This window comes from Myxine glutinosa, chromosome 7 (genome assembly GCF_964187855.1).
Source record: "Myxine glutinosa chromosome 7, kmMyxGlut1.1, whole genome shotgun sequence".
Classification (NCBI taxonomy): domain Eukaryota; kingdom Metazoa; phylum Chordata; class Myxini; order Myxiniformes; family Myxinidae; genus Myxine; species Myxine glutinosa.
Window position 1 is genome coordinate 47156102 of NC_136267.1, and position 25712 is coordinate 47181813.

At 45.9% G+C, this 25712-nt stretch overlaps 1 protein-coding gene across 3 annotated transcripts in view; it reads left to right on the forward strand.

The window, feature by feature from the left end:
* LOC137417006 (sulfotransferase 1C2-like) overlaps window positions 1–11750 on the forward strand; it is a 132385-nt gene extending 120635 nt beyond the window's left edge. For all 3 annotated transcript variants that reach the window (XM_078781641.1, XM_078781643.1, XM_078781642.1), the window contains 5 exons: window positions 8802–8928; window positions 9817–9911; window positions 10036–10213; window positions 10647–10782; window positions 10878–11750. In XM_078781641.1, coding sequence (XP_078637767.1) covers window positions 8802–8928; window positions 9817–9911; window positions 10036–10213; window positions 10647–10759 — 513 coding nt within the window. In that variant the 3' untranslated portion in view covers window positions 10760–10782; window positions 10878–11750. The remainder of the gene's footprint in view (window positions 1–8801; window positions 8929–9816; window positions 9912–10035; window positions 10214–10646; window positions 10783–10877) is intronic.
* The last annotated feature ends 13962 nt before the right edge of the window (window positions 11751–25712 follow it).

Here is a 25712-nt window from a genome sequence, read left to right on the forward strand (position 1 = left end):
AAATGTACCTGTCCTTACATTTTGTCACGCCACCTGTGATATAATCCTGTTATTGACTTCTTGCTGTGAAAGACAATCAGTGACATGGTTCTTTCAACAAAGACATCACCGAAGGGTAAAATAAACTCACCAGATTGATATACTGAGTTCAGAAAGTAAACCCAAGTCAAGAAAATAAAAATATTCCATATTAAATGCCAAGTCTGTATATTGGATGGTCTTGTGCATTATTTTGTCTATTTGTCTATCAATTGCCTACAGGTCACAATTTTAAACCAGTATTATTGAAACTTCACCAAATGGTAACGTTTGTCATAAGGAAGAACCCTATTGTTTTTGAGGTCAAAGGGTCAACATAGGCCAAAGGTCAATTTTGTAAAATTTCTTAAATCCTCAATTTTCATCCGATCGACTTAAGATTTGAAGAGGATTCACATATCATGTCTCTGAATTCAACCACCAATTATTTTTGAGGTCAACAGCGAAAAGGTCAACATAGGCCAAAGGCCAAGGTTTTAATGAATGTTTCCCCATGTACTGTCTTTCCCTCGTGGTCCCCCTGTGCTGTGTTCCTGGATGTCTTTTTGTTGAATGTGTTTTAATGAATGTTTCCCCCTGTACTGTCTTTCCCTCGTGGTCCCCCTGTGCTGTGTTCCTGGATGTCTTTTTGTTGAATGTGTTTTAATGAATGTTTCCCCCTGTACTGTCTTTCCCTCGCGGTCCCCCTGTGCTGTGTTCCTGGATGTCTTTTTGTTGAATGTGTTTTAATGAATGTTTCCCCCTGTACTGTCTTTCCCTCGCGGTCCCCCTGTGCTGTGTTCCTGGATGTCTTTTTGTTGAATGTGTTTTAATGAATGTTTCCCCCTGTACTGTCTTTCCCTCGCGGTCCCCCTGTGCTGTGTTCCTGGATGTCTTTTTGTTGAATGTGTTTTAATGAATGTTTCCCCCTGTACTGTCTTTCCCTCGCGGTCCCCCTGTGCTGCGTTCCTGGATGTCTTTTTGTTGAATGTGTTTTAATGAATGTTTCCCCCTGTGCTGTCTTTCCCTCGCGGTTCCCCTGTACTGTGTTCCTGGATGTCTTTTTGTTGAATGTGTTTTAATGAATGTTTCCCCCTGTACTGTCTTTCCCTCGTGGTTGTCAGCTCTTTCACGAGCCTCGATTCAGTATTTAAAAAAAAAAAAAAAAAAAAAAAACAAGATGGAATTTCTAAAATCCTCAATTTTCATCCATTTGACTTGAAATTTGAAAAGCATTTGCATATCACGTCACTGAATTCAACCACCAATAATTTTCGAGGTCAACTTTGGCCAAAAGATCAACATAGGCCAAAAGGCCAACAAAGGCCAAACGTTAACTTATTTTAGGGACTTGGCAAGTATCGTGCTACACACGACATATTTCTTCTTTGTTTGTTTGTTTGTCTGTCTGTGAACAAGATATCGCAAAACGTTATGGATCGATTCGGACAAGATTTGGTGGAGAGGTTGGATATGTGACACGGACGAAATGATAGGGTTTTAGTGAAGATTTTGATGATGGAAATACTTGGTAGATGGGTTGGTTAAGCGACAAGAACAAGCCGATTAGATTTTGATTCATGTACGGATCCAGATCCAGCCGATCAGTGGGATACTGTCGGGGGTGTGACGATTTGAATGTCCACACACCAAGATCAATTTGAATGTTTTAATTCTCTGGCGAAGATTTGCTCGAATACACACAAGGATTACAAAAAAGTTTAACAATACTATGCCGGCATACACGAACACAGAGCATCACAAACATTTCCCATATATCTTCTGCCCGATTCGGTTTCATCTCGTCTTTTATAGTGTTTCTTGAGACAAAAGGAATTCTTCTGTGCTTTGATGTGTCAGATTGGAAGATGAGGGGTCAAACAAGGGGTCATGGGTTTGAGACAAGTTGTCACCATCAGAATGGTAAAACATCTGTTGTTAATTCAACCCAAACCATTTAAGATAAGCTCTTAAAGATGAAAGGAATACACATGGTGTTTTGCCGTGCCGGCGCCAGAAGACTCTTGTCGGGCGAAATGCCTTTGTTCTTTTACATGTCCCTTCTTTTCACAGATTATCAATGTTGCCTTTATTCCTAAACTAGACGACCCATGACCCGTTGGGTCAATGTTATTTTATATAATTAAGGGGTTACCATGGTTACAGTGGGGGTCAAAGGTCAACCTATGGTGAAGATATATAATTTTCTCACACTTTCTAATAGAGAGGCAAAATGCCATATAAAACGAAATATACTGGTTCTAATTGCTTTTATTTATCAATCCTCACATAGAAGAGCAGTTTTTAGTAATGAGCAGTGAGGAGAAGACCCGTCAGCCAATGATGCCACCCCTCAGCCAATGATGTGACCCCTCAGCCAATGATGCTACACCTCAGCCAATGATGCCACCGCTCAGCCAATGATGCCACCCCGCAGCCAATGATGTGACCCCTCAGCCAATGATGCCACCCCGCAGCCAATGATGTGACCCCTCAGCCAATGATGCGACCCCTCAGACAATGATGTGACCCCTCAGACAATGATGTGACCCCTCAGCCAATGATGCTACACCTCAGCCAATGATGCCACCCCTCAGCCAATGATGCCACCCCTCAGCCAATGATGTGACCCCTCAGCCAATGATGCTACCCCTCAGCCAATGATGCTGCCCCTCAGCCAATGATGCCGCCCCTCAGCCAATGATGCCGCCCCGCATCCAATGATGCCGCCCCGCATCCAATGATGCCGCCCCTCAGCCAATGATGTCGCCCCTCAGCCAATGATGCCGCCCCGCATCCAATGATGCCGCCCCGCATCCAATGATGCCGCCCCGCATCCAATGATGCCGCCCCGCATCCAATGATGCCGCCCCGCATCCAATGATGCCGCCCCTCAGCCAATGATGCCGCCCCTCAGCCAATGATGCCGCCCCGCATCCAATGATGCCGCCCCGCATCCAATGATGCCGCCCCTCAGCCAATGATGCCGCCCCTCAGCCAATGATGCCGCCCCTCAGCCAATGATGTCGCCCCTCAGCCAATGATGCCGCCCCTCAGCTAATGATGTCGCCCCTCAGCCAATGATGTCACCCCTCAGCCAATGATGCTACACCTCAGCCAATGATGCTACCCCTCAGCCAATGATGCTACCCCTCAGCCAATGATGCTACCCCTCAGCCAATGATGCTACCCCTCAGCCAATGATGCTACCCCTCAGCCAATGATGCTACCCCTCAGCCAATGATGCTACCCCTCAGCCAATGATGCCACCCCTCAGCCAATGATGCTACCCCTCAGCCAATGATGTGACCCCTCAGCCAATGATGCTACACCTCAGCCAATGATGCTACCCCTCAGCCAATGATGCTACCCCTCAGCCAATGATGCTACCCCTCAGCCAATGATGCTACCCCTCAGCCAATGATGCTATGCCTCAGCCAATGATGCTACCCCTCAGCCAATGATGATGATGATGCTACCCCTAGACGACCCATGACCCGTTGGGTCAATGTCAGTTTGAATAGATATGAGAATAGAACTAAAGCGAACGCTGGACATCATCAGGGAGATTATTTGGGCCAGCAAGCCATAAGGCTCACCTCTCCAGTGTTCTAAATCACTTACCTGTGACACGTGATTTCGGCCCTTATCTCCGATCACGTTGACGGAAATCACCACAGCATATCATCAAGATCCCTCCAAAAGGCTCGTCTTTGTCACATACATCATGCAACGTGCGATCCACAGCCTCGAAACTCTCTCTCCTGATCATAGGACACTCATCCCACACGATGAGTTTTGTACTTCGAAAGAGGTCTGCGATAGTGGAATTTTTATCGATGTTGCATACGCCATCTTCCCTCGGTGTCAGAGGGATTTGGAACCTTGAGTGCGCTGTTCTTTCACCAGGCATGAGGGTAGCAGCTATGCCAGATGAGGCCACCGCAGGGGGCAACTTCTCCACTCGCTCTCACTTTAGAGAGAATCAGGTTAATAAGAAACGTCTTCCCTGTGCCTCCAGGCACGTCAATGAAAATCATTGATGACTGATTTGTGCGGATGTTCCTATTTGCGTCCATAGACGTGAGGTGTGATTCGTTGTCCGCGTCCGTAGCGCCGTCGGAGGGTTGATACGACATTCTTCCTGCAAATAGTATTGTGTTTGTGCTATCGTTTTGCCGATCATCAAATGACAAATAAATTACATTGTGAAAATTAAAGATTTCAAATAAACCTATTTAAAGTGCATGCGCATATAAATAATAAAAAAAATCGAAGAAATATCTCTCGGTAATTTCCTGAAACATATTTTACTTCCGGGTAATAATGTTGAATGAAATGACGAAGATATATACTGTATACCTGTTATTTTAGGCGGTGTATTTTCGTATATCAACGTGGCGCGATTTTAAAAATATATCTCTGCAATTTCCCGTGTGTGCGTGAATGTTCTCAATTATTTATTTTACCGAGTCTAAAACCATCGATAAAAATGAAATCAGATGGCGAGACATTGAAGATAAAGGCGTGTAACAGACTCAATGGCCTTGAAGATACAAGCCTTTCAGAATTCATTTTGTTCTATAAACGGAAACTTTCATCGGATTTTCTTCCCGTTTTTTTTCAACCGAGTCTAAAACTATGTTAGCGACTGTGAAAAATGAAATGATATATCGAATTTGATTTGAAATAAAACTGAGAGAGAGAGCAAGACACCACGGGCCTACAAAACAGGCCTCAAAGCTATGCGAGTTAATAAAATGGTGGATATTACTACTCTCTCAAATGGGTAAGCCACGCCCCCGGACCGATCGAATGTTACATACAAACACGCAAGATTTCAATTTTATAATTATATAGATATAGATATAGATATTTCAAACTACAATATTTATAATTCATAATGCAGATTACTCATAATGCAGAATCATAATGCAGATTCATAAGATTTATCACTAATTATACTCTTTACTTTTATTGGCAATATACATTCTGAATATTATAATGATTGGTGTGTCATGAGATGTGTGGATTAAAAACAACTAGTGAAAGATACTATCATTCAAAATTTGCCATTGTCTTTAAACAGCAATGACAAATAACATGTATTAATCCTGAGAATGAAAACATATTATGAAAAAACAAATTTGAAACAAGATGCCGGTGATAACTCACCTTCTCTCTGCAAGAGAAACATCTCAATATAGATGGGATTCGAATCGGACTCCCACAATACAAACGCAAACTATATTACAAAACACAACACAAAACGGCAGGTGTATGTTATCCACTGAGTGCCGTTCCAGATTCTGCATGTGGCACCAACTTCCACATTCTCTTCAATTAAATTCTTCCCCTCCAGGTCTTCAAGGCAGCTGTTCACCACCATCTCAGTTTATCCCCAATACCAAAACCATTATCTTTACTACCCTCCTCAACCCCTCCCCCCCACCCCCCCTTCAAACCCATTCCAATCCCTCCTTCTTCCAAATTTCTTCTTTTCTCTCCTGAGAGTTTCCTTCTGTGTGTCTGTGTTTTGTCCACCCTATGCATCCTCGCCTGCCAACCTTTCCCCCTTCCATGTCTTCCCCCTCCCCCCCCCCTTGTTGCTACACACACCCATTGTTGATCCAAAATGAATTTCAAACGGAGCAGACTAAGCGTTGTCCTTGTCGAATTATGATGCCATGATTAAAGCACCAATGACGTTATCGTTGACAACACTTATTCTCCATATGAAGTTCCTTACAAGATCCACGTTTAAATTTTTTCCATGGAACGGTTTCAAAGGTACAGTCACGTGAAAAAGTAAGTACACCCCATGTATAGTTTAGACTTTTTCAACATATTTCAACATATTACAACATACAGCTATTTGATCTTCATTTCAACAATATTGATAGATAAAGGTGATATAACATAACAAATATCATGAAACATTTACATTTTGTAGTCCATTGTATAATTTAAATAAACATAAATGCAAATTTCACATGTGGAAAAAGTAAGTACACCCCGACATTTATCACTACTTAAAATACCTAAAATTAGAATCAGGTGCACCAGCTCAGGTGCAAATGATTAGAACATCATTAGAGACGATCTTGGAGGAACCTGTCTTATTTAAACCTCAGACATTGAATTTGGTTTGCTCTTTGTTGTTGAAGTGTGCGGCGTCACCATGCCTAGATCAAAAGAGCTCTATGAGGCCTTCAGAAAGAAGGTTATAGATGCCTACGAGTCTGGGAAGGGATTTAAAAAGATCTTCAAACAATTTGAAATCAATCATTCGACTGTCCGGAAGATCATCTACAAGTGGATTCGGGCCAGGCCGCCCCAGCAAGTTCAGCCTGAGAGCAGATCGCAAGATGCTGAAAGAAGTCTGTAAGAACCCCAGAATGTCATCACGGGACCATCAGGTAGCTCTTGCCACTGTTGATGTCAAATTGCACGAGTCGACCATTAGAAAGAGGCTGCACAAATTTGATCTACATGGGAGGTGTGCCAGGAGGAAACCTTTGCTGTCCAGAAAGAACATCAGGGCAAGATTAAAGTTTGCCAATGAACACCTAGGCAAATACCAGCACTTCTGGAACAATGTGCTCTGGACAGATGAGTCAAAGGTAGAGCTATTTGGCCACAGTATAGTACCAGAAGACATGTTTGGCGAAAACCAAAGACAGCATTTTACCACAATAACCTGATACCAACTGCAAAGCATTGTGGTGGAAATATTGTGGTTTGGGGCAGCTTTGCTGTATCAGGGCCTGGGCAGCTCACCAACATAGAATCCACTATTAATTCTTAATTGTACCAGAGGGTGCTTGAGGATAATGTGAGGCCATCTGTTGGAAAGTTGAAGCTCAACCGAAGGTGGACCTTGCAACATGACAATGACCCTAAACATACCAGTAAATCCACCAAGGAATGGCTGAAAAGAAAGAAATGGAGGGTTCTGGAATGGCCAAGTCAAAGCCTGGATCTAAATCCCATCGAGATGTTGTCGGGGCATTTGAAAGGAGCTGTGCATGCAAGAAATCCCTCAAACATCGTACAGCTGACAGAATTCTGCATGGAGGAGTAGGCAAAAATTTCTCCCAGTCGATGTCAGAGACTGGTAGACAATTATAAGAAATGCCTACTTGAGGTTGTTTCTGCCAAAGGGGGCAATACCACCTATTAGAGCCAAGGGTGTACTTACTTTTTCCACATGCGAAATTTGCATTTATGTTTATTTAAATTATACAATGGACTACAAAATGTAAATGTTTCATGATATTTGTTATATTATATCACCTTTATCTTTCAATATTGTTGAAATGAAGATCAAATAGCTGTATTATTTTTTATTTTTTTTGTATACAGTCGAGGCTCGTGAAAGAGCTAACATTTATCAAGCAAACAAGCAAACAAAGTATATAAAAAGGGGAGCGGTCGACAAGATGGGGAGAGAAGGGGAGGAAGCGCACAAACACAACATTTGAGAGCAGGGACATCGGGAGATGTGTGGGAGGGAGAGCGCCTGGTGGGAGGCAGGATAGGTATAAAACGCAAGGACACCAAGGACTTCCAGGAAAGCAGTCAAAAGTCATCTCAAAAAAGTGGATTTGGGGTGAAATTAGCGGGGGTAGAAAAGATCAAGGTTTTGGATTGGGGAAGATAAGAGATGGTGGTGAACAGCCATTTTAGAGACCTGGAGGGAGGAGTGGGATTGAAGAGAGTGAGGGAGTTTGTTCCAGAGGCGGGAGAAAAGAGAAGGTGAGCAGAGAGTCTTGATTTTGTCTTGTCTTGATTTCTTTACATGGGGTGTACTTACTTTTTCACGTGACTGTATAGAGGTGAAACATTTTTTTATTTTTCCAAGATGGCGCATGTACCACGTGACCTATGACATCATAATTATCATTTTAAAACTCTACAGGAGGAGGTGCTCCTATTGTGAAAAATTCCTGTCCATCAGACCAACAGTAGCAGAGAAAAAAAAATTCATAGCAAAATCCTTATCTGAAAAATCTGAAACTTCATATGTCTGATCTCTGACCCGATGTGAGTGCAGAATTAAATTTATGATGTCATAGGTCAAATGGTCTAACAGCATCATTTGATTGCACATAAAACCGTAAAAACGTTCTTCTTCAGAAGTACTCAACAAATCAATGTGAAACCTCATACATGTGAGCTATAGGAAATAGATAGCTTGATAGTTTTTTCATTTTCACCTTCATTTCTGAAATTTAGCCTTAATATGCACATATATGGTTGTTAAATTTCCGAATAATCAATCAATCATCAATAAAGCTTTGGATAATGGCAATGTATGTGACATAATAGGGTGCAGGATGATACGGATATATGGGCCGTAATTGTTGCTGTTCAGTTGATGGTATTTTTGTTCAGAATGAGCGAATGAAGCAAGACGATGTGGACCAGAGTGCTGTTCTAGTTAATTTATGGAACTTTATTTCACAGGCAGTTTCTGCAAAATGAATCTTCCTAAACCTTGCATAGTCAATACCATTAAAATGGATATGTTGGTTCCGTAGATTGATTGGAAATATGGAAGAACAATTCTGCTGAGTAACATGAATTTAATGTTTTTGGGGTCTTTGCAAACCCCACATGCCTGCTATACACTCACTTCAACATGTCACAAATGGTAATTCTCTCAGCGATGAAATGTGACGATGAGTCAACTGTGTTCAACATAATGAATTGACAAAGCAATATTTGAACTTCAGAAATGTTCACAAGTTTATCAAAGGATTGTGTTCACCTACATACAGGTAATATGTGTTTTACGAAACCCAAAGGACGTGGTTGTTTCCTACTACCACTTCCATACCTTCTCAAATATAGCTCCAAATCCTGGTACCTGGAGTGAATTTTTGCAAAACTTCATGATTGGAAAAGGTTAGACTTCTCCATTGCACAATAAGCTCGCTACTCTTTCTCTGTCTGTGTTGTTGCTGGTTTCAGATTCTCCTTTTACAAGTAATTAAGCTATTGAGAAAAAGCTGTTTGAAAATTAATTTTATCTTACTTGATCAAAAAGAAGAAACAAAGGTTGTTTTGAACAAAATAATGAGCATTTCAAGGGATTTAAGTTTGATGTTTTTCATAATTAAACGTTCTTGGGGCTTCTCTTACTTTCTCTTTATATACACAAAGAATTAAGTTAAGCACCCCCCCCCCGTTTTTTTACAACCTCGCACATTACAAGTTTGTTGTCGTCAAAACAGTGTAATATACCCATGATATTGCTATATTTTCTGGAGAAGTGATATTATGGTCACATAAAAACATAACAATCATGCCGTTTTCAATATTTTATTCTGAATAATTTAAGGTGAAATTTTTTGGGAATTTTAGGCATATTTTCACCTCCATTTAAGTATGGAGCTATAGGTCCATCACGGACAGTGTGGATGACGTTTATGTTTTCTAACGTACAGTCATTGTTCTGAGAAGACCTCTAGCGATCTTTGCGTCAATAACGTGTGTAGGACCCACGTGATCGGATCACTGACGAGTCACACGTCACAGATGAGTGCACTCATCTGCATTTCATCAATGGATAATTGCTAATGTCATACCAATCATTATTTGATCTCACATACGTTAGAATATATGCCAATGTATACATATACACAAAGAATATATATTAGGGGGTGCTTACCTTAATTCGTTGTGTAGGGGTGCTTAACTTAATTCTTTGTGTATATATACGAGTCAGGGCTTGGGATGTCTCACTTTGTCATGATTAATGATTCCAGGACAATTTTTCATTCCCGTGTGCAGTGGCATTTAGTTCCTGGTTTGATCACGTGAAGGGTTGGTGGTCTCTTCGTAAACAGCCAAACATCTTCTTCCTGTTCTACGAGGCGATGAAGAAGGTTGGAAACTCAAAGGGAAAGGGGATGGTTTATGAAAATGGCCATAGGAGGGATCTTTACTAATTGGGAAATAAATGTATTGCAGACATTAAATTGTAGTTTTATTGAATCTCATGTTTCTCAGGACCTGGGTTATGAGGCCGGCCGTCTGGCCTCCTTTCTGGGACGTGATCTCTCACCAGAGGCAATGAAGAATTTGGTTGAACAGCTTTCCTTCAATTCTATGAAGACAAACATGGATGAAAAGATTCCCAATTTTAAAACAGTGGCAGGCTTTTCCTTCAAGCAGTTTATAAGAAAAGGTATTCATCTCTCTTTTCTCACCTGTGTAACCATCTTCCTGAGTCTATTGTCTCACCTTCTTCCCTCCAATATTTCAAGTCTGCTGCCCACCACACCCAATGGTCTTTCTCATTTGTACTTCTGAGTTTAATAAAAAACACACCTGGATCGTGTTCCCATCCATCACTTGCAATTTCTCCCCTTGTGCAGATTGATCTGTCGATTCATTCTTCCTGCTTTCCCTATGTCTCATTTGGTGTCTGTTGACGCTTTGCTCCTGTTATTGTGCTCTTTAATGAACCAATATGCAAGTAGAAAAACAAGTTTATCACAGCAATAATTCCACATACACTGTATAGTTCTGAAGCAGGTAAACATATAATGCCTTAAGACAATTAATTCCTGAACATGTTAAATTTACTGCTATTTTTCCACATCTTTTATTTCCCACAGGGCAGGTTGGCGATTGGAAGAATCACTTTACAGTCGCACAGAACGAGGTCATGGATCAACTTATCGCTGATCAACTTAAGGGGACATCATTGGACTTCTGCTATGAGTTGTAATGTAACGAAAGGCATATTGCAAGGTTGGTACGTAGGACAAGAAAATATACGACCCAATCAACAGAGGACAAGTGTGAGAAATGATGCATAATCGTTGCATTTGTCATTTTTATCACAGCAAACTTCACATCTTCTGAAGTGGAGTGCCAGAAATTACCCAATCTCGTCATGTGCTTATTAGGTGTCATCAAAGCTCCGCCCCTTCTGCACCAATAAGAGAAGCACCATTTTGTTTGTTCGGCAAGACCGTCATCCTTGCGGGCTCGTGTCGTGTTTCTAGATTTTGCCTTACTCTCATGTGAGCATTCCTTGTATAATTACCTTAAACACATCATGTATAACTTGTAGAAACAATCAATGCAATTGTCACGATGGTAATTTGTTGATTTCGCATGATAATCATTTCTGTCCAATGGTGAATGTGGAACACTGTGTCAAATACAAAATAAATATTTTAATTATTCTAGCAGATTATCCTGACATGCGTCATGAGATATTTTCCTTGGTTTCATTGCTGTGTTTGATATGATTGGAATATTGTGTTGTATTAATCCTCACGTATGAACTTAATTACTGTCGTTGATGCCGAACTATATTTCTCGACTTCAGGGATGCACTGGATCAACCTGCACTGTAACCCTAACTGGTTGTGTTTAGTTATCTGGCAATGCTAATGCGGGTGAGTTTGATGTGTTGTTTAAATGATGATCATTTACCTGAAATCATTCTATTGTTCTGGTTCGAGTTGCTGACATATCAAGCAGAATATGAATTCCTTTAAGCTAATCAATATATGTAGTGGACCAATGTGACAAGAATGAAATTTGGATAGTTTACTCTTCCTCTGATGATATATTTAGCTGTGCTTTTATACTTCACAAGGTTGTAATACCGGTGTATTGCGTCATTGTTGTTTCATTGGCTTCACAGGATTTATTTACCTTTGGTTCCTTTCAGTGCCAATAAATCACACATAGAAAACCTTATAAAACTCCTTGTTTTTTCTTACTGGGGGAAAGAGGAGGTTTGCCCTTCACATACATGGTGTCAGAAGTGGGATGTATGGAGTATTTCGCTCTGTGGCAGGGCCGGGAGGCAGCCACCAAACATGAGGCAGAGGCCGGAGCGAGCCGAGGAGGAAGAGGTCACGAGGGAGCTGACAAACATGAGGCAGAGACTGGGAGGGCCGGACGGACGACGCGCCATCGCATAAACACTCCGGAACTATGTTCCAGGTGAGCTAAAATTAGGTCAAAGTCAAAAAACATGATGTCAACCCTGCATACTTACTATTCACATTATTGTTGCAAAATTTAATTCCGAAAGTTCATGAACATTGGCAGAAAAAAGTGGAGAAAAATCTAAATGGTGGTTTAATAGGCGAGTGAGAATTTTACCTTTGACCTGGAGGAGTATGATGCAAATGAAGCGTCAAGGCGGCTTGCTCGAGGTTATGTATAGAGGGCAATTCCATTCCAAAAGGAGAAACTTTAGTCGAGTTATGGTGAACAATGTTTAAATGTATCTAATTAGGTCAGGACCATAAAATTTAAGTCAAGGTCAAAAAGATTGTCAACCCAGCATACTTTTATTTACTATATTGATGCAACATTTCATTCCAATAAGAGCGCAGGAAGGATTTTTTTTACGGCATAGCCCATTGGGCAAAGCCATTTAGAACAGTGTTTCTCTGTCCGTATGCCTGTATGTATGTATGTATGTATGTATGTATGTATGTATGTATGTATATATATATATATATATATATATATATATATATATATATATATATATATATATATATATATATATATATATATATATATATACACAGACTTGGCATTTAATATGGAATATTTTTTTTGTGGGGGTGAACTTACTTTTCAAGATGACTTAGAACCAAAAGTTCATTGGAATGATGTTGAAATTATTCTAGATTTTGTTAATGTGACCTTTAAAAGAAACAAAAACCACATTTGACATTTCGAGCAAATAAATTGATCCTTGAAAGTGATGTAAACTGATATCGAACTCAATTCATGGACAGTACTGTGTTAAACTTCTGTACGTTTTCCAGAAGTATCTCTTTATTTTGCACATTAGCCAAAAAAAATTCAACAAAAACAAAAGCTAAATTATGACTGGGATTACGGACAGTAAAATTACAGTTCAGTACTTCGTGTAACCCCCACGAGCATTCAGGAGAGCACGTACACGTCGAGGCATGCTGTTCACGAGATTTGCCAAGGTTTGGACAGGAATCGCTTGCCATGCAGTGACAATAGCCTGCTGCAATTCATGCACAGAGGTCGGCTGCTGGTCCAAGTGGTCAATTTGACGCGTTAATTCTGCCCACAAGTTCTCTATCGGATTCATATCCGGGGACATGGCAGGCCACTCCATATGATCTACACCACGGTCAGCAAGAAAGTGTTGGATCATACGAGCACGATGAGGCCGTGCATTGTCATCTTGGAAGACAAAGTTTCCTCGAAAGGCTGCACGAGCAAATGGAAGCAATGTTTCTTCCAGAATGACCCTGTACTTGAACTGGTTCAGGTTTCCATTCAGAACAACCAGGTCAGTTTTGCCCCCTGCATGAAAAACAGCCCAAACGGTCACCCAACCACCTCCAGCTTGGACTCTTGGCACTATACAATCTTCGTTGTGGGCTTCATGCACTTGGCTGCGCACTCGGACGCGGCCATCTTGACGATAGACCAGAAATCTAGACTCGTCACTGAAGGTCACGTGATTCCAGTGTCCTGGCTGCCATTGACGGTGCTCTCTAGCCCACTGCAATCGGCGCTGGCTGTGTTGTCTGGTCAGGCATGGCTTTCTCAGGGGACGCCTGGCACGATAGCCTGCTTGAACCAGTCGTTGGTTGACTGGCCTTCTGGATACAGGCACATTTGTCAGTTGCTGCCACTCAGCCCTAAGCCGATTACCTGACTTGGTACGGCCATTGCAGACTAACCGGTGCAGCTGGCGATCATCTCTCCTTGTGGTTCTGCGTGGACGTCCTGGCCTCGGTATTCGAGTAGGGACACCCCTCTGAGCATTTCGTTTCAGGATCTTTGACACCTGACCTTGAGTGATGCCATACTGCCGAGCAATAGCACGCTGTTCATGTCAGAATTTCGTAAAGCCACCACTCCATGACAAACAGCATTGTGAAGTTGATGGACCATCTCCAGAGGAAGCCGCAATAACTTTTGTAGATGTGCAGCAGTTGTTTTCCACTAATACAGAACGCAACAACCCTTATATACCCGATTGTGAGGCCAATCGTCAAATGTACCTGTCCTTACATTTTGTCACGACACCTGTGATATAATCCTGATATTGACTTCTTGCTGCGAAAGACAATCAGTGACATGGTTCTTTCAACAAAGACATCACCGAAGGGTAAAATAAACTCACCAGATCGATTTTTTTTTTTTTTGTATACTGAATCGAGGCTCGTGAAAGATACTGAGTTCAGAAATTAAACCCGTCAAGAAAAAAAAAAATTCCATATTAAATGCCAAGTCTGTATATATATATATATGTATATATGTATATATATATATATGTATATATGTATATATGTATATATATATATATATATATATATATGTATATATATGTATATATATATATATATATGTATATATATATATGTATATATATATATATATATATATATATATATATATGTATATATATATATATATGTATATATATATATATATGTATATATATATATATATGTATATATATATATATATGTATATATATATATATATATATATATATATATATATATATATATATATATATATATATATATATATATATATATATATATATATATATATATATATATATATATATGTATATATATATGTATATATATATATATATATATATATATATATATATATATATGTATATATATATATATATATATATTATATATATATGAATATGTTTATTTATATATATATATATATATATATATATATATATGACAAGACAAGGTGGCCCAGGTTGCCTTGAAAGGCTCATTTTGGATATGGAGGAAGTTTATGGAGGCACGTCGAACGGTTTAGGTTGGTTGTGTGTGTGTGTGTGTGTGTGTGTGTGTGTGTGTGTGTGTGTGTGTGTGTGTGTGTGTGTGTGTGTGTGTGTGTGTGTGTGTGTGTGTGTGTGTGTTTTTGTGTGTGTGTGTGTGTGTGTTTTTTTTTGTTGTTTTTTTGTTACCACTATTACTTCTTATTTTGTGTATATGAGTGAGTGGGTGAGGGTGTGTGTTTTTGCATGAGTGTGTGTTTTTGTGTGTTGAGTGGTGTATGATGTAAGTGTAGGTGGTTGTTTGGTTGGTGTTCTGTATGTATGTGTGTGTATGGGTGTGTACGTGTGTGTGTGAATGATCTGGTGTGTTTTGTTGGTGAGTGGTGAAGGGTATAAAGGTGGGTGATTGAGTGTTCCACCATGTTTGTTTGGTGCTGTGGATTCTGGATGTGGAGGTGTTGTTGTTGTTGTTGTTGTTGTTGTTGTTGTTGTTGTTGTTCGCACTGGCTGGGGGTGGGGGTATGTATGCATCCAGATGCAGTTGCTGCACGTGGATGTGTACGTGCCCCTGCTGGCCCACCTTTGCTGACCGTATCGAGGTTGAAGGGCCGAAACGGGATGATGCTGAGGACCTCGACTGAGGACCCGGTCAGTGCGGCACACTTGTGACCAGGTGTGTTTTGAACTTTATATATACTAGGGCATGCCCGTACTATATCTATATCTAAAATTATATCCCCCCCCTCTATTTACATGAAATGGTTTGGTCCAAAGCGAACGGCTTGCGAGTACGGTGACAATCCCCCCCCCCCCCCCCTCTATTTACATGAAATGGTTTGGTCCATTCGCAAAGCCAAAGCGAACGGCAGTTACGAATCGCAGTTACGATGAATCGCAAAGTAGTTTTAATTAGTTTTAAAACATAGTTTAACGCCAACATAGTTTGCCAACGTGAAATAAATGAATACGCTCTCAAATGTGCCGTCCGAGGCAGAGTCTGTTCGGCACGTTCGGCACACGTGATAGCTCGCTGCTCTCTGATTGGTTGAATCGTTTTTTGGACATAGCTCGGTAACTACTTGTCCGATTAATATGAAACCTTGAAAAGGCACATCCTCGGGTCCCCAGCAATATACCTGGCAAGTTTCAAGTATATCGGACCGGTAGTTGTCGAGAAACAGCGGTCGCATGCACACACACACACAGACAGAGATTAGTGGAATTATAGATAGAGAGATATATATATATATATATATATATATATATATATATACACATACATATATATATATGTATATATATATATAGTTACGGACCACGGATAAGATGTTGGTTTTGCCGAGCGGAGGCCCCGCGGCCCGAACAGTTACCCCGACTAACCCGATTCCTGAACGTTGGCCGGATCGCGCCACAGATATTCAATATGGAAAAGACAAAAGCGACATGGATGTGAAGAAGAAGAAGAAGAAGACAAAAAAAGTTGGCAATACTACTAAATTTATTCCTATTATTTACATGCTCAAAGTAACCAAGGAAGAAGGAAAGATAAGAAAATAATTTACAGAAGATATTAGACACAGTGCAACGCTAGCTTATACAAACTTAATTAACCCAGGGACAGAACAAACAAAACAAACTCACGTACACAAGAAGGATGGAAAGGCAGGAGGTGGGTGGCTGGAGGGAAAGGAAGGTCCAAGGGTGCTGCAGCACGATCGGCGCGTTGGGCAGCCGCCGTTCCTTCGCGGCCCCCTGCTCCAAACTGCAGTCCAGGCCCCGAGCTGCTGTATCTGAAGCTGCTGTGGCTGCTGCGTGGACGTCGCGTGCTTTGCCAGGACTCGTCTGGTCCAACCACACAACTGAACAACGTGCTTGCTTCTTGCCCAACTCTCTTGCTTGGTCCAACTTTGGCGAGCAAGGTGACGAATAGCAGGCTTTGTGCTTCCCTGGATGATCTCCTTAATGTTCTCTCTGGATGATCTCTCTGGATGATCTCTCTGGATGATCTCACGCAGTACCTTGCGCGCGCGCTTTTATAGCGCCTCCGGCGATCAAGCCGCCGGCCTTCAGGACTCGCCCATCGGTGTGCTCACCTCGGCCCTGGTTGGTCGCGCGACCCTCTGGCTCCACCCTTGATGACGACGGGCGGGCACGCCCCTTCTTCCCCGACCCGAGCACATGTTCAATGGTGGTTTTGGAGGGGATGTAATTGGCAATCGGGGCTTGGCAATGATGAAAGGGGAAAGTGAAAGGAATCTACTCTATTTCACTTGGTGCAATGGAGTGTCATCTTAATGGAAGACAAGGCCTTACCCTAATACACATAATAAAGATATAACTATCAACCAGGGGGAAATCTATGATTGGCTGACGTGTATGCTTTATGGACTAATTATGGGACGCCCTTTGACCTTTACACAACACTGGAGGCAGGAGGGTCCAGAATCAAGCAATATTAATAAAACACACAATAAAAAAAATACAATCCTCATATCCACAACAATATATATATATATATATTGTAACGCAAAAGAAACTTACCACCTTTGAAACCTTTAAATATCAATAATAACACTGCGTGTAGTAAATGTGTGAACTTATTTGTGGACAATAGTGTCCTCACTGTCAGACAAAACGGTCACGGATGGTCACGTGAACCTTCAATGGTCACTTCATAGCACAGCTGTTGAACAGCCGTTTTGACTGTCAGTGATTACTGATTAGCCAAGGGGTACAGGATGATTTTAATGAGCTGCACGTGATGTCTTGATATTGGCTTTAAAAAGGCCAGTGCAAAATAGGCATTTTGACCGAAAAATTTGACCATTTTGACCAACTTCAAAATGACCGAAAACGCAAAAGAAACTTACCACTTGTTTGAAATGTAATAAAATTGTAACAGTTCAAAATAAAACAAGGGGGAAGGGGGAAGATTTGAAACGGATGGGTGATGGGGAAGATTTCGAGGGGAGGGGCAAGGGGGAAGATTTGAAACGGATGGGTGATGGGGAAGATTTGGAGGGGAGGGGCGAGGGGGTAGATTTTGAGGGGAGGGGTGATGGGGAAGTTTTGGAGAGGAGAGGTGATGGGGAAGTTTTGGAGGGGAGCGGTGATGGGGAAGATTTGGAGGGGAGGGGTGAGATTGGATTTTAGAAAGTGTACAATTAATGGAAAACGAACATTTATTGCAAAATGAGTTTATTGGTCTGAGGTCTGAGGTCTTGAATCTGAGGTTTAAATAAGACAGGTTCCTCCAAGATCCTCTCTGACGATGTTCTAATCATTTGCACCTGAGCTGGTGCACCTGATTCTAATTTTAGGTATTTGAAGTAGTGATAAATGTAGGGGTGTACTTACTTTTTCCACATGCGAAATTTGCATTTATGTTTATTTAAATTATACAATGGACTACAAAATGTAAATGTTTCATGATATTTGTTATATTATATTGTAGCGGTTACCGCTGGATGCACACAATCGCCTTGCACCGGCCAGAACACGGCCAGACGCGCCTCTCCCGGGCATGCCCGGACTCACTGTTCCCGGGCACGCCCGAACCTCCCGGGCACGCCCGGTCTCGTCTTTCCCGGGCATGCCCGCTCTCGCCTTTCCAGGGCTCGCCTAGAGCGTCCGGGCATGCCCGCTATCGCCTTTTCAGGGCTCGCCCAGAGCGTCCGGGCATGCCCGCTATCGCCTTTCCAGGGCTCGCCCAGAGCATCCGGGCATGCCCGCTCTCGCTTTTCCAGTGCTCGTCCAGAGCGCCCGGGCACGCCCAGCCTCGACTTGCCAGGCCGCAGCCAAACACGCCCGGGCAGGTCCAGACTCGCCTTTCCAAGGCTCGCCCCTGACACCCGGGCATGCCCGGTATAGCTTTTGCCGGGCAAACTTCCCGACATAAATGTGTATATATATTGCTGCCCGATAAACGGGCTTGTCAGAATACCTGAGCTGTTTTGTTTCAATAAAGCAACTCGGACGAATTCCGTCTTTGGTCGCGTCAATTCTTTCGACTCGCGTTGGAGCGCAGTTCCTTCAATATCACCTTTATCTATCAATATTGTTGGAGCGCAGTTCCTTCAATATCACCTTTATCTATCAATATTGTTGAAATGAAGATCAAATAGCTGTATGTTGAAATATGTTGAAAAAGTCAAAACTTTACATGGGATGTACTTACTTTTTCAGGTGACTATGTTTAAATCAATATTAACTTTCCCCAAATAAGTTATCTCTTTTCGACACTGCGCTGGTGGGCATTATTTAATAACAGAGAGCGGTATCGATTCGTGCATGTCATGCTGGATTTCATTGGTCAAAGCACGGAGTGCACGGTGCACGCATGCGCTAAAAATTATCACGTCATTAGTGATGACTGAAAGTGTGATGCAGGTAGACATTCCAGCTGCAGTGCTGTGTGATTATGTTCCTTCACCTTTTCTTCCGAAGAAGCTTCTTTGCTCGCCCCTAGTGAAATTGTTGGGTAAGAAAAAATATTTAGTTGTTGTTACATTAGAGAAAGTGCGAATGGAGCCAGAATTGATTCAATTTTCGTGAAGATTGGAACCCGGATCCGGATATAGGAGTTTTTAAAATATCAAGTGATTCTTCACCATTGAGTGATCAGGCCAAAAACGATATGTAGCATTAAAGCGCGGCGTTACGCGCGCTGCTTGCGAGCAAGGAGGAAGCGGACAAGCGGTAACTTATAAGCGTCTTTATTTCAGGAGCTCACTGCAACACTGGCGCGCTCCGGGCTGCGCGCCCGGTGTATCTCATGAGGCCACGCCTACCCCTCGGGCGTGGCCACCGCCCACTTGGTGCGCGGAATTATGTCACCATGCCAGTGGGCTTTTGTGTCCGCCACACGCGCCCCCCCAGAATTCCCGCGCACCTGGAGGGCCAGTTTGCGGGGCAGACGAATGACCCGGCCGAAGCGCCCCCTGGCGATCGGCGGCGTCCGGGGTGCAGGGATGCCAGGTGGGATGCCCCTGGCTGCCCCTGGGATGGGTGCAGGACCGGGGGGCGGCGGGGCGGCGGGGCGGTGCCGGGGGTCCGCCCGCAGGGGGGCGGCCCCGACGTGGGGGACGGGCCACTGGCGGTGGATGGTCCACGTCGAGGTGGGCCGGCTTGAGGCGGTCCACCGAAACGTGGTCAGGAGTACCGCCGATGTCCAGGGTGAAGTGCTTCGCCCCGGTCTCCAGCACGCGGAAAGGCCCGTCGTACGGGGGCCGCAGTGGTGTCCGGTGGGCATCGTGGCGGACGAAGACGTACTCCGCCGTGCGAAGCTCCGGGGCGACGTGCGTCGGTGGGTGCCCGTGGCATGCCATTGGCACCGGGGCGAACCTCTGGGCGGTCTCTTGCAGAGCGGAGCGCTGCTGTGCCGCGGACCATGGTGCCGTGGAGTCGGGGAGGAACTCGCCCGGCACCCGCAGCGGTTGCCCGAAGACCAACTCCGCCGCGGATGCGCGCAGGTCCTCCTTGGGCGCCGTCCGGAGGCCCAGCAGGACCCAGGGGAGCCTGTCGACCCAGCCGCCGTCGCGGAGGGTGGCCCGGAGCGCGGCCTTCAATGAGCGGTGAAATCGCTCACACAGGCCGTTAGCCTGGGGGTGGTAGGCCGTGGTTCGGTGCAGCCGGACCCCGAGCCCCTGCGCGACCGCCCCCAGAGCACCGAGGTGAACTGGGGGCCGCGGTCGGACGAGATGTCTGAGGGGGCGCCGAACCGGGCGACCCAGGTGGCGATGAAAGCCTGCGCGACATCGGCCGCCGTTGTCGACGCCAAGGGCACGGCCTCCGGCCACCGGGTGGTGCGGTCCACCATGGTGAGGACGTAGGTGAAACCCCGCGAGGGGGGCAGAGGTCCCACCAGGTCCACGTGGACGTGGTCAAACCGGCGTTCCGGCACCGTGAACGGGGCCAACGGGGCCTGGGTGTGCCGGTGCACCTTGGCGCGCTGGCACGCGAGGCACGTCCTGGCCCAGCCGCGGATGGCCTTCCGGAGGCCATGCCAGACGGACTTGTCGGCGATCAGCCTTTGGGAGGCCCTCGCGCCCGGGTGGGACAGGCCGTGGATGGCGTCAAACACCTGGCGCTGCCAGCCCGCGGGCACGATGGGGCGAGGACGCCCGAGGGAGATGTCGCACAAGAGGGCCGCGCCCGCGCCGTCGAACGGCACCTCGGTGACACGGAGGCCCGTGACGGCGGTCCGCAAGGCCTGGACGTCGGTGTCAGCGGCCTGGTCCGCTGCCATCCGGGCATAGTCGATGCCGAGGTGGACTGCGTGTGCGACGGCCCGGGAAAGGCAATCCGCCACCGGGTTGTCCTTCCCCGCGACGTGCTGGATGTCCGTCGTGTACTCGGACACGGCCGAGAGGTGACGCTGCTGCCGGGCCGACCACGGCTCGGTGACCTTGCCCATCGCGAAGATCAGCGGCTTGTGGTCGACGAAGGCAGTGAACGCACGGCCCTCGAGCAGATGGCGGAAGTGCCTGACCGCCAAGTGAAGCCCGAGCAACTCGCGGTCGAAGGTACTGTAATGGCGTTCGGGCGGGCGTAGCTGCCGGCTAAAGAACGCCAGCGGTTGCCAAGCTCCACGCACCCATTGCTCGTGCACCGCGCCCACCGCGTAGTCCGAGGCATCGGTGGTGAGGGCGATCGGTGCATCGGGCGCCGGGTGCGCGAGCATGGTGGCGTTAGCCAAGGCGAGCTTCGCGCCCGTGAACGCCGTGTCCATCTGCTCGGTCCAGGTAACGTCGCCTTTGCCCGGCTTACCTCGGAGAGCTTCGTGCAGGGGGCGCAGGAGCTGGGCGATACGGGGCAGGAACCGATGGTAAAAGTTCACCATGCCCAGAAACTCCTGCAGCCCTCTGATCGTGCGGGGGCGCGGAAACCCCTTCACCGCCTCCACCTTGGCCGGCAGGGGGACGGCTCCGTGCCTGGTGACACGGTGCCCCAGAAAATCGATTATGGCGGCGCCGAACCGGCACTTTCCGGGGTTCACAATCAGGCCATGCTGGCCCAGGTGTTCGAAGAGCGTGCGGAGGTGGCGTAGGTGCTCTTCGCGGGACGCGCTGACGACGAGGATATCGTCCAGGTAGACGTAGACAAAATCCAAGTCGCGCAGGACGCTGTCCATCAGTCGCTGGAACGCCTGAGCCGCATTCTTCAGACCGAAGGGCATGCGCAGGAACTCGAAGAGTCCGAATGGCGTGATGACCGCCGTCTTCGGGACGTCCTCCGGCCTGACGGGGACCTGATGGTAGCCGCGTACGAGGTCCACCTTCGAGAAGAAGGACATGCCCGCCAAACGGGCGGAAAAGTCCTGAATGTGGGGGACGGGGTAGCGGTCGGGAGTCGTGGCGTCATTGAGACGGCGATAGTCCCCGCACGGTCGCCATCCCCCGCCGGGCTTCGGCACGATGTGCAGCGGCGACGCCCAAGCGCTCTCTGAGCGCCGAACGATGCCAAGTCGCTCCAGGGTAGCGAACTCCGCTTTTGCCACCGCCAGCTTCGTCGGCTCGAGGCGGCGTGCCCGGGCGTAGACCGGTGGCCCGACGGTGGGGATGTGATGGGCCACCCTGTGCTTGACGGCCCCCGCCGAGAAGGTGGGCCGCGTGAGGGCCGGGAAGCCGGCGAGGAGGCGGGTGAATGCGTCCGCTGCCGGAAGCGTACATACCAACGTGGCCGGAACCGAACCGTTCGGCAAGCCGCTTGGCAAGCCGCTCATTGAGCTGCTCGGCGAGCTGGGCAACCCACAAGCGAGCGAGCTGAACGTCTCGGCCTGGACAAGACGTCTGCGCTTGACGTCGACCAGGAGCCCATTAGTGCACAGGAAGTCTGCGCCAAGCAGTGCCATGGGCACGTGGGCGGTGACGAACGTCCATCGGAAAACCTGCCCTCCGAACCGCAGAGAGAGGCAGCGTTTTCCGTACGTACGGATGGGCGTCCCGTTCGCGGCAAGCAGCGCGGGGCCCCCACCCGCGGCGTGCTTGTCTGACGTGCCGGCGGGAACGACACTCACCTGCGCTCCCGTGTCGCACAGGTAACGGCGCCCGGAGAAGGTGTCCGTTATGAATAGCAGGCTGCTCGAACGGCCGGCGCTCATCGCCACTATTGAGCGCCGGCCCGGGCGTTTCCCGACCTGTTGAAGGAGCATGGCGGATGACACTGCCGAGCTTCGTGGCCGAACTTGGCGTGGAACCAGCACCAGGTGGTGGAGCTGGAGGAGCGCGGCTGGCTCCGCCAGGCCGGTGGAGTTGGCGGGTTTCCCCGTGGTGGCGGTTTTCGCCGTGGCGGTGGGCGGGGCGTGGCGGCGGTCACGAGGTGCGTATCAGCATGCTGCGTATGCTGTATAAGCTGATGCTGTGGATCAGCAGCATCAGCAGCATTAGCAGCATCAGCCACGAGGGCCGTGACGACCATGCCGACTCTCGCCCGCGTGTCCGAAGCGGCGAAGTACTTGTCCGCCTCGGCTGCCAATGCTCGGGGTTCCGTTAGCCCGGCCACGGCCAACGCGAGGCGAACCTGCGCTGGAAGTTGGCGATGGAAAAGCACCCGGAATAGAGAACCGGGGGCTTCGTCGCCCAACAGTGACAGCATATGGTCCATTCGGACCGACGGGCGCGTGTCACCGAGCTCGGGGAGATCCAGGAGGCGGTCGGCCCGTGCGTCGTCCGTGAGGCCGAACGTGGCTAGGAGTAGCCGCTTGAGTGCCTCGTACTTGTGGCCGTCCGGTGGGTGGCGAAGGACGGACACAACCCGAGCGGCCGTGCCGGGCCTGAAGGAGGCGACGACGTGGTAATAGCGCGTGTCATCGCCGGTGAGGCGCCGAAGCTGAAATTGGGCTTCGGCCTGGACGAACCAGACTTCGGCCTGAGCCTCCCAAAATTCGGGAAGTTTGATGAAGTTGGCCATGGCAATGGCGTCGTGTGTGGAAGGATCGCTCCGGCAGATCCAACGTCGAGGGGGTCACCAGTAAAGCGCGGCGTTACGCGCGCTGCTTGCGAGCAAGGAGGAAGCGGACAAGCGGTAACTTCTAAGCGTCTTTATTTCAGGAGCTCACTGTAACACTGGCGCGCTCCGGGCTGCGCGCCCGGTGTATCTCATGAGGCCACGCCTACCCCCCGGGCGTGGCCACCGCCCACTTGGTGCGCGGAATGATGTCACCACGCCAGTGGGCTTTTGTGTCCGCCACAGCATGATATTTCAAAAAATTGTGGACGACTGATGACAAAACTTGGTGGATGAGTTGGTTAGGCAACAATAACAAGCCAATTAGATTTTGGGTCAGGTCCGGAACCATATCTGACCTATCAGAGTTCAGAGGGATACAAAACGTAAACTGTTTACCCTGGCCGAGGTATGCTCTCTAGTTTATAAGTGCCATTCTAGTTTATAAATGTTGTAGTCCAAACTTTATAGACGTATCACATTGTAATTTACAGCACTGTATATACTTTATAGAGGATATAACATTCTAATTACTACATGCGGTAAAATGTGTTTTGTGGCCCCGCCCCCATCAGGCTGATTGACAGTCGTTGTCCCGCCCACCCCTCTTGGCACTTAATTGCCCAATTTGTAAATATGCAGTTCCACCTACTTTTCATGGAATCCTTTCAAGTTAAGAAAAATGTTGAGGTGTCATTGAAATTCCCACTGTGAAATGCAGTAGATTACCTTGAACTGAGCACTGAGCTCTGAGATGTGAACTTGAACTGAGAAGTACTGAGCTTAACCCAATGTTGATTTACCATCTGAAAAGAAGAATTACAAACGGGATATTTTTGTTCTGTAAATTTTGTAGTTCAGCGATGCTGTCCAAACGTTTAACTATTTGTGTGCTGCTGTCACAGATTTGTCACAAGATGAAAATTCATTTTTTATTCTGAAAACGACCAAAAAAATGTAATTTTTTAATGAAAATTTTGAAGAAAAAAAAAGACGCAGCACCCAAAGTGTTAATGAGTGTTATTTGATGTGAAATCCTCCAAAGATGATTGATTGGTAGGTACTTTCATAGGTTTAAAAGTTTGTATCTTGATAGGTTTTCTTTTTTTAGGAATTGTGTGTCATTCCTGCATAGGAAGTCTTCCGACTTCCCGATATATCGTCAATTAAATTTTTCATTTGATCAGAATGTCATCAGATTTCAAATTGGTGACTATTTATGCGACAATATAAAATTCATGAAAATGACAAAAAACATAATCATCTTCTTCACATCCACTTCAAAATAATTTTCCCAGAAAATGTCCCACCCACTTTTCAATAGCGATCAACACCCCTGGGCCTTAGGCTTCATGCCTCACCTTCAGGCCGCTTCGGACAAATTAAGCCCAGGTTTATTAACACAGTAGTATCGTTTCAGTAGTATCGTTTTCAGAATAATAATAATAACAATAACAAGAACAGATACATTCAAAGTACACCGCCCCCTTGCCAAATTAATAAATCAAAAATAGCCTTTGCAGCCAAATCACCTGGTCATTGTCATGTCCAAATATCAGCTTCCTAACTCAAAAAGTGCCTTAGTTAATGGTCAGAAGAGAAAGAATATGTAGTTAATTAAATAAGTACTTACAACAACATGTATTTTAAGGCCATTTTCCCTGCTAGAGCGGGGGTTAGCCTTGCGGTCCCCATGACAATCTTCTCCATTTTGCCCTATTTTCTGCATCTCTCCTTGTTAACCCCCTTGCCCGCATTTCTTCTTCCACCATCTTTAGCCAAGTCTTTCTTGGTCTTCCCCGTCTTCTACTTCCTTCTACATTCATTTCCATCACTCTTCTCAACCAGTCACTTTCATCCTTCCTCAACACATGACCAAACCATCTCAACCTGTTCCTCTTCACAGCGTCAATCACAGGCTCTATTCCCAAGTACTTAATTAAGTACTTAA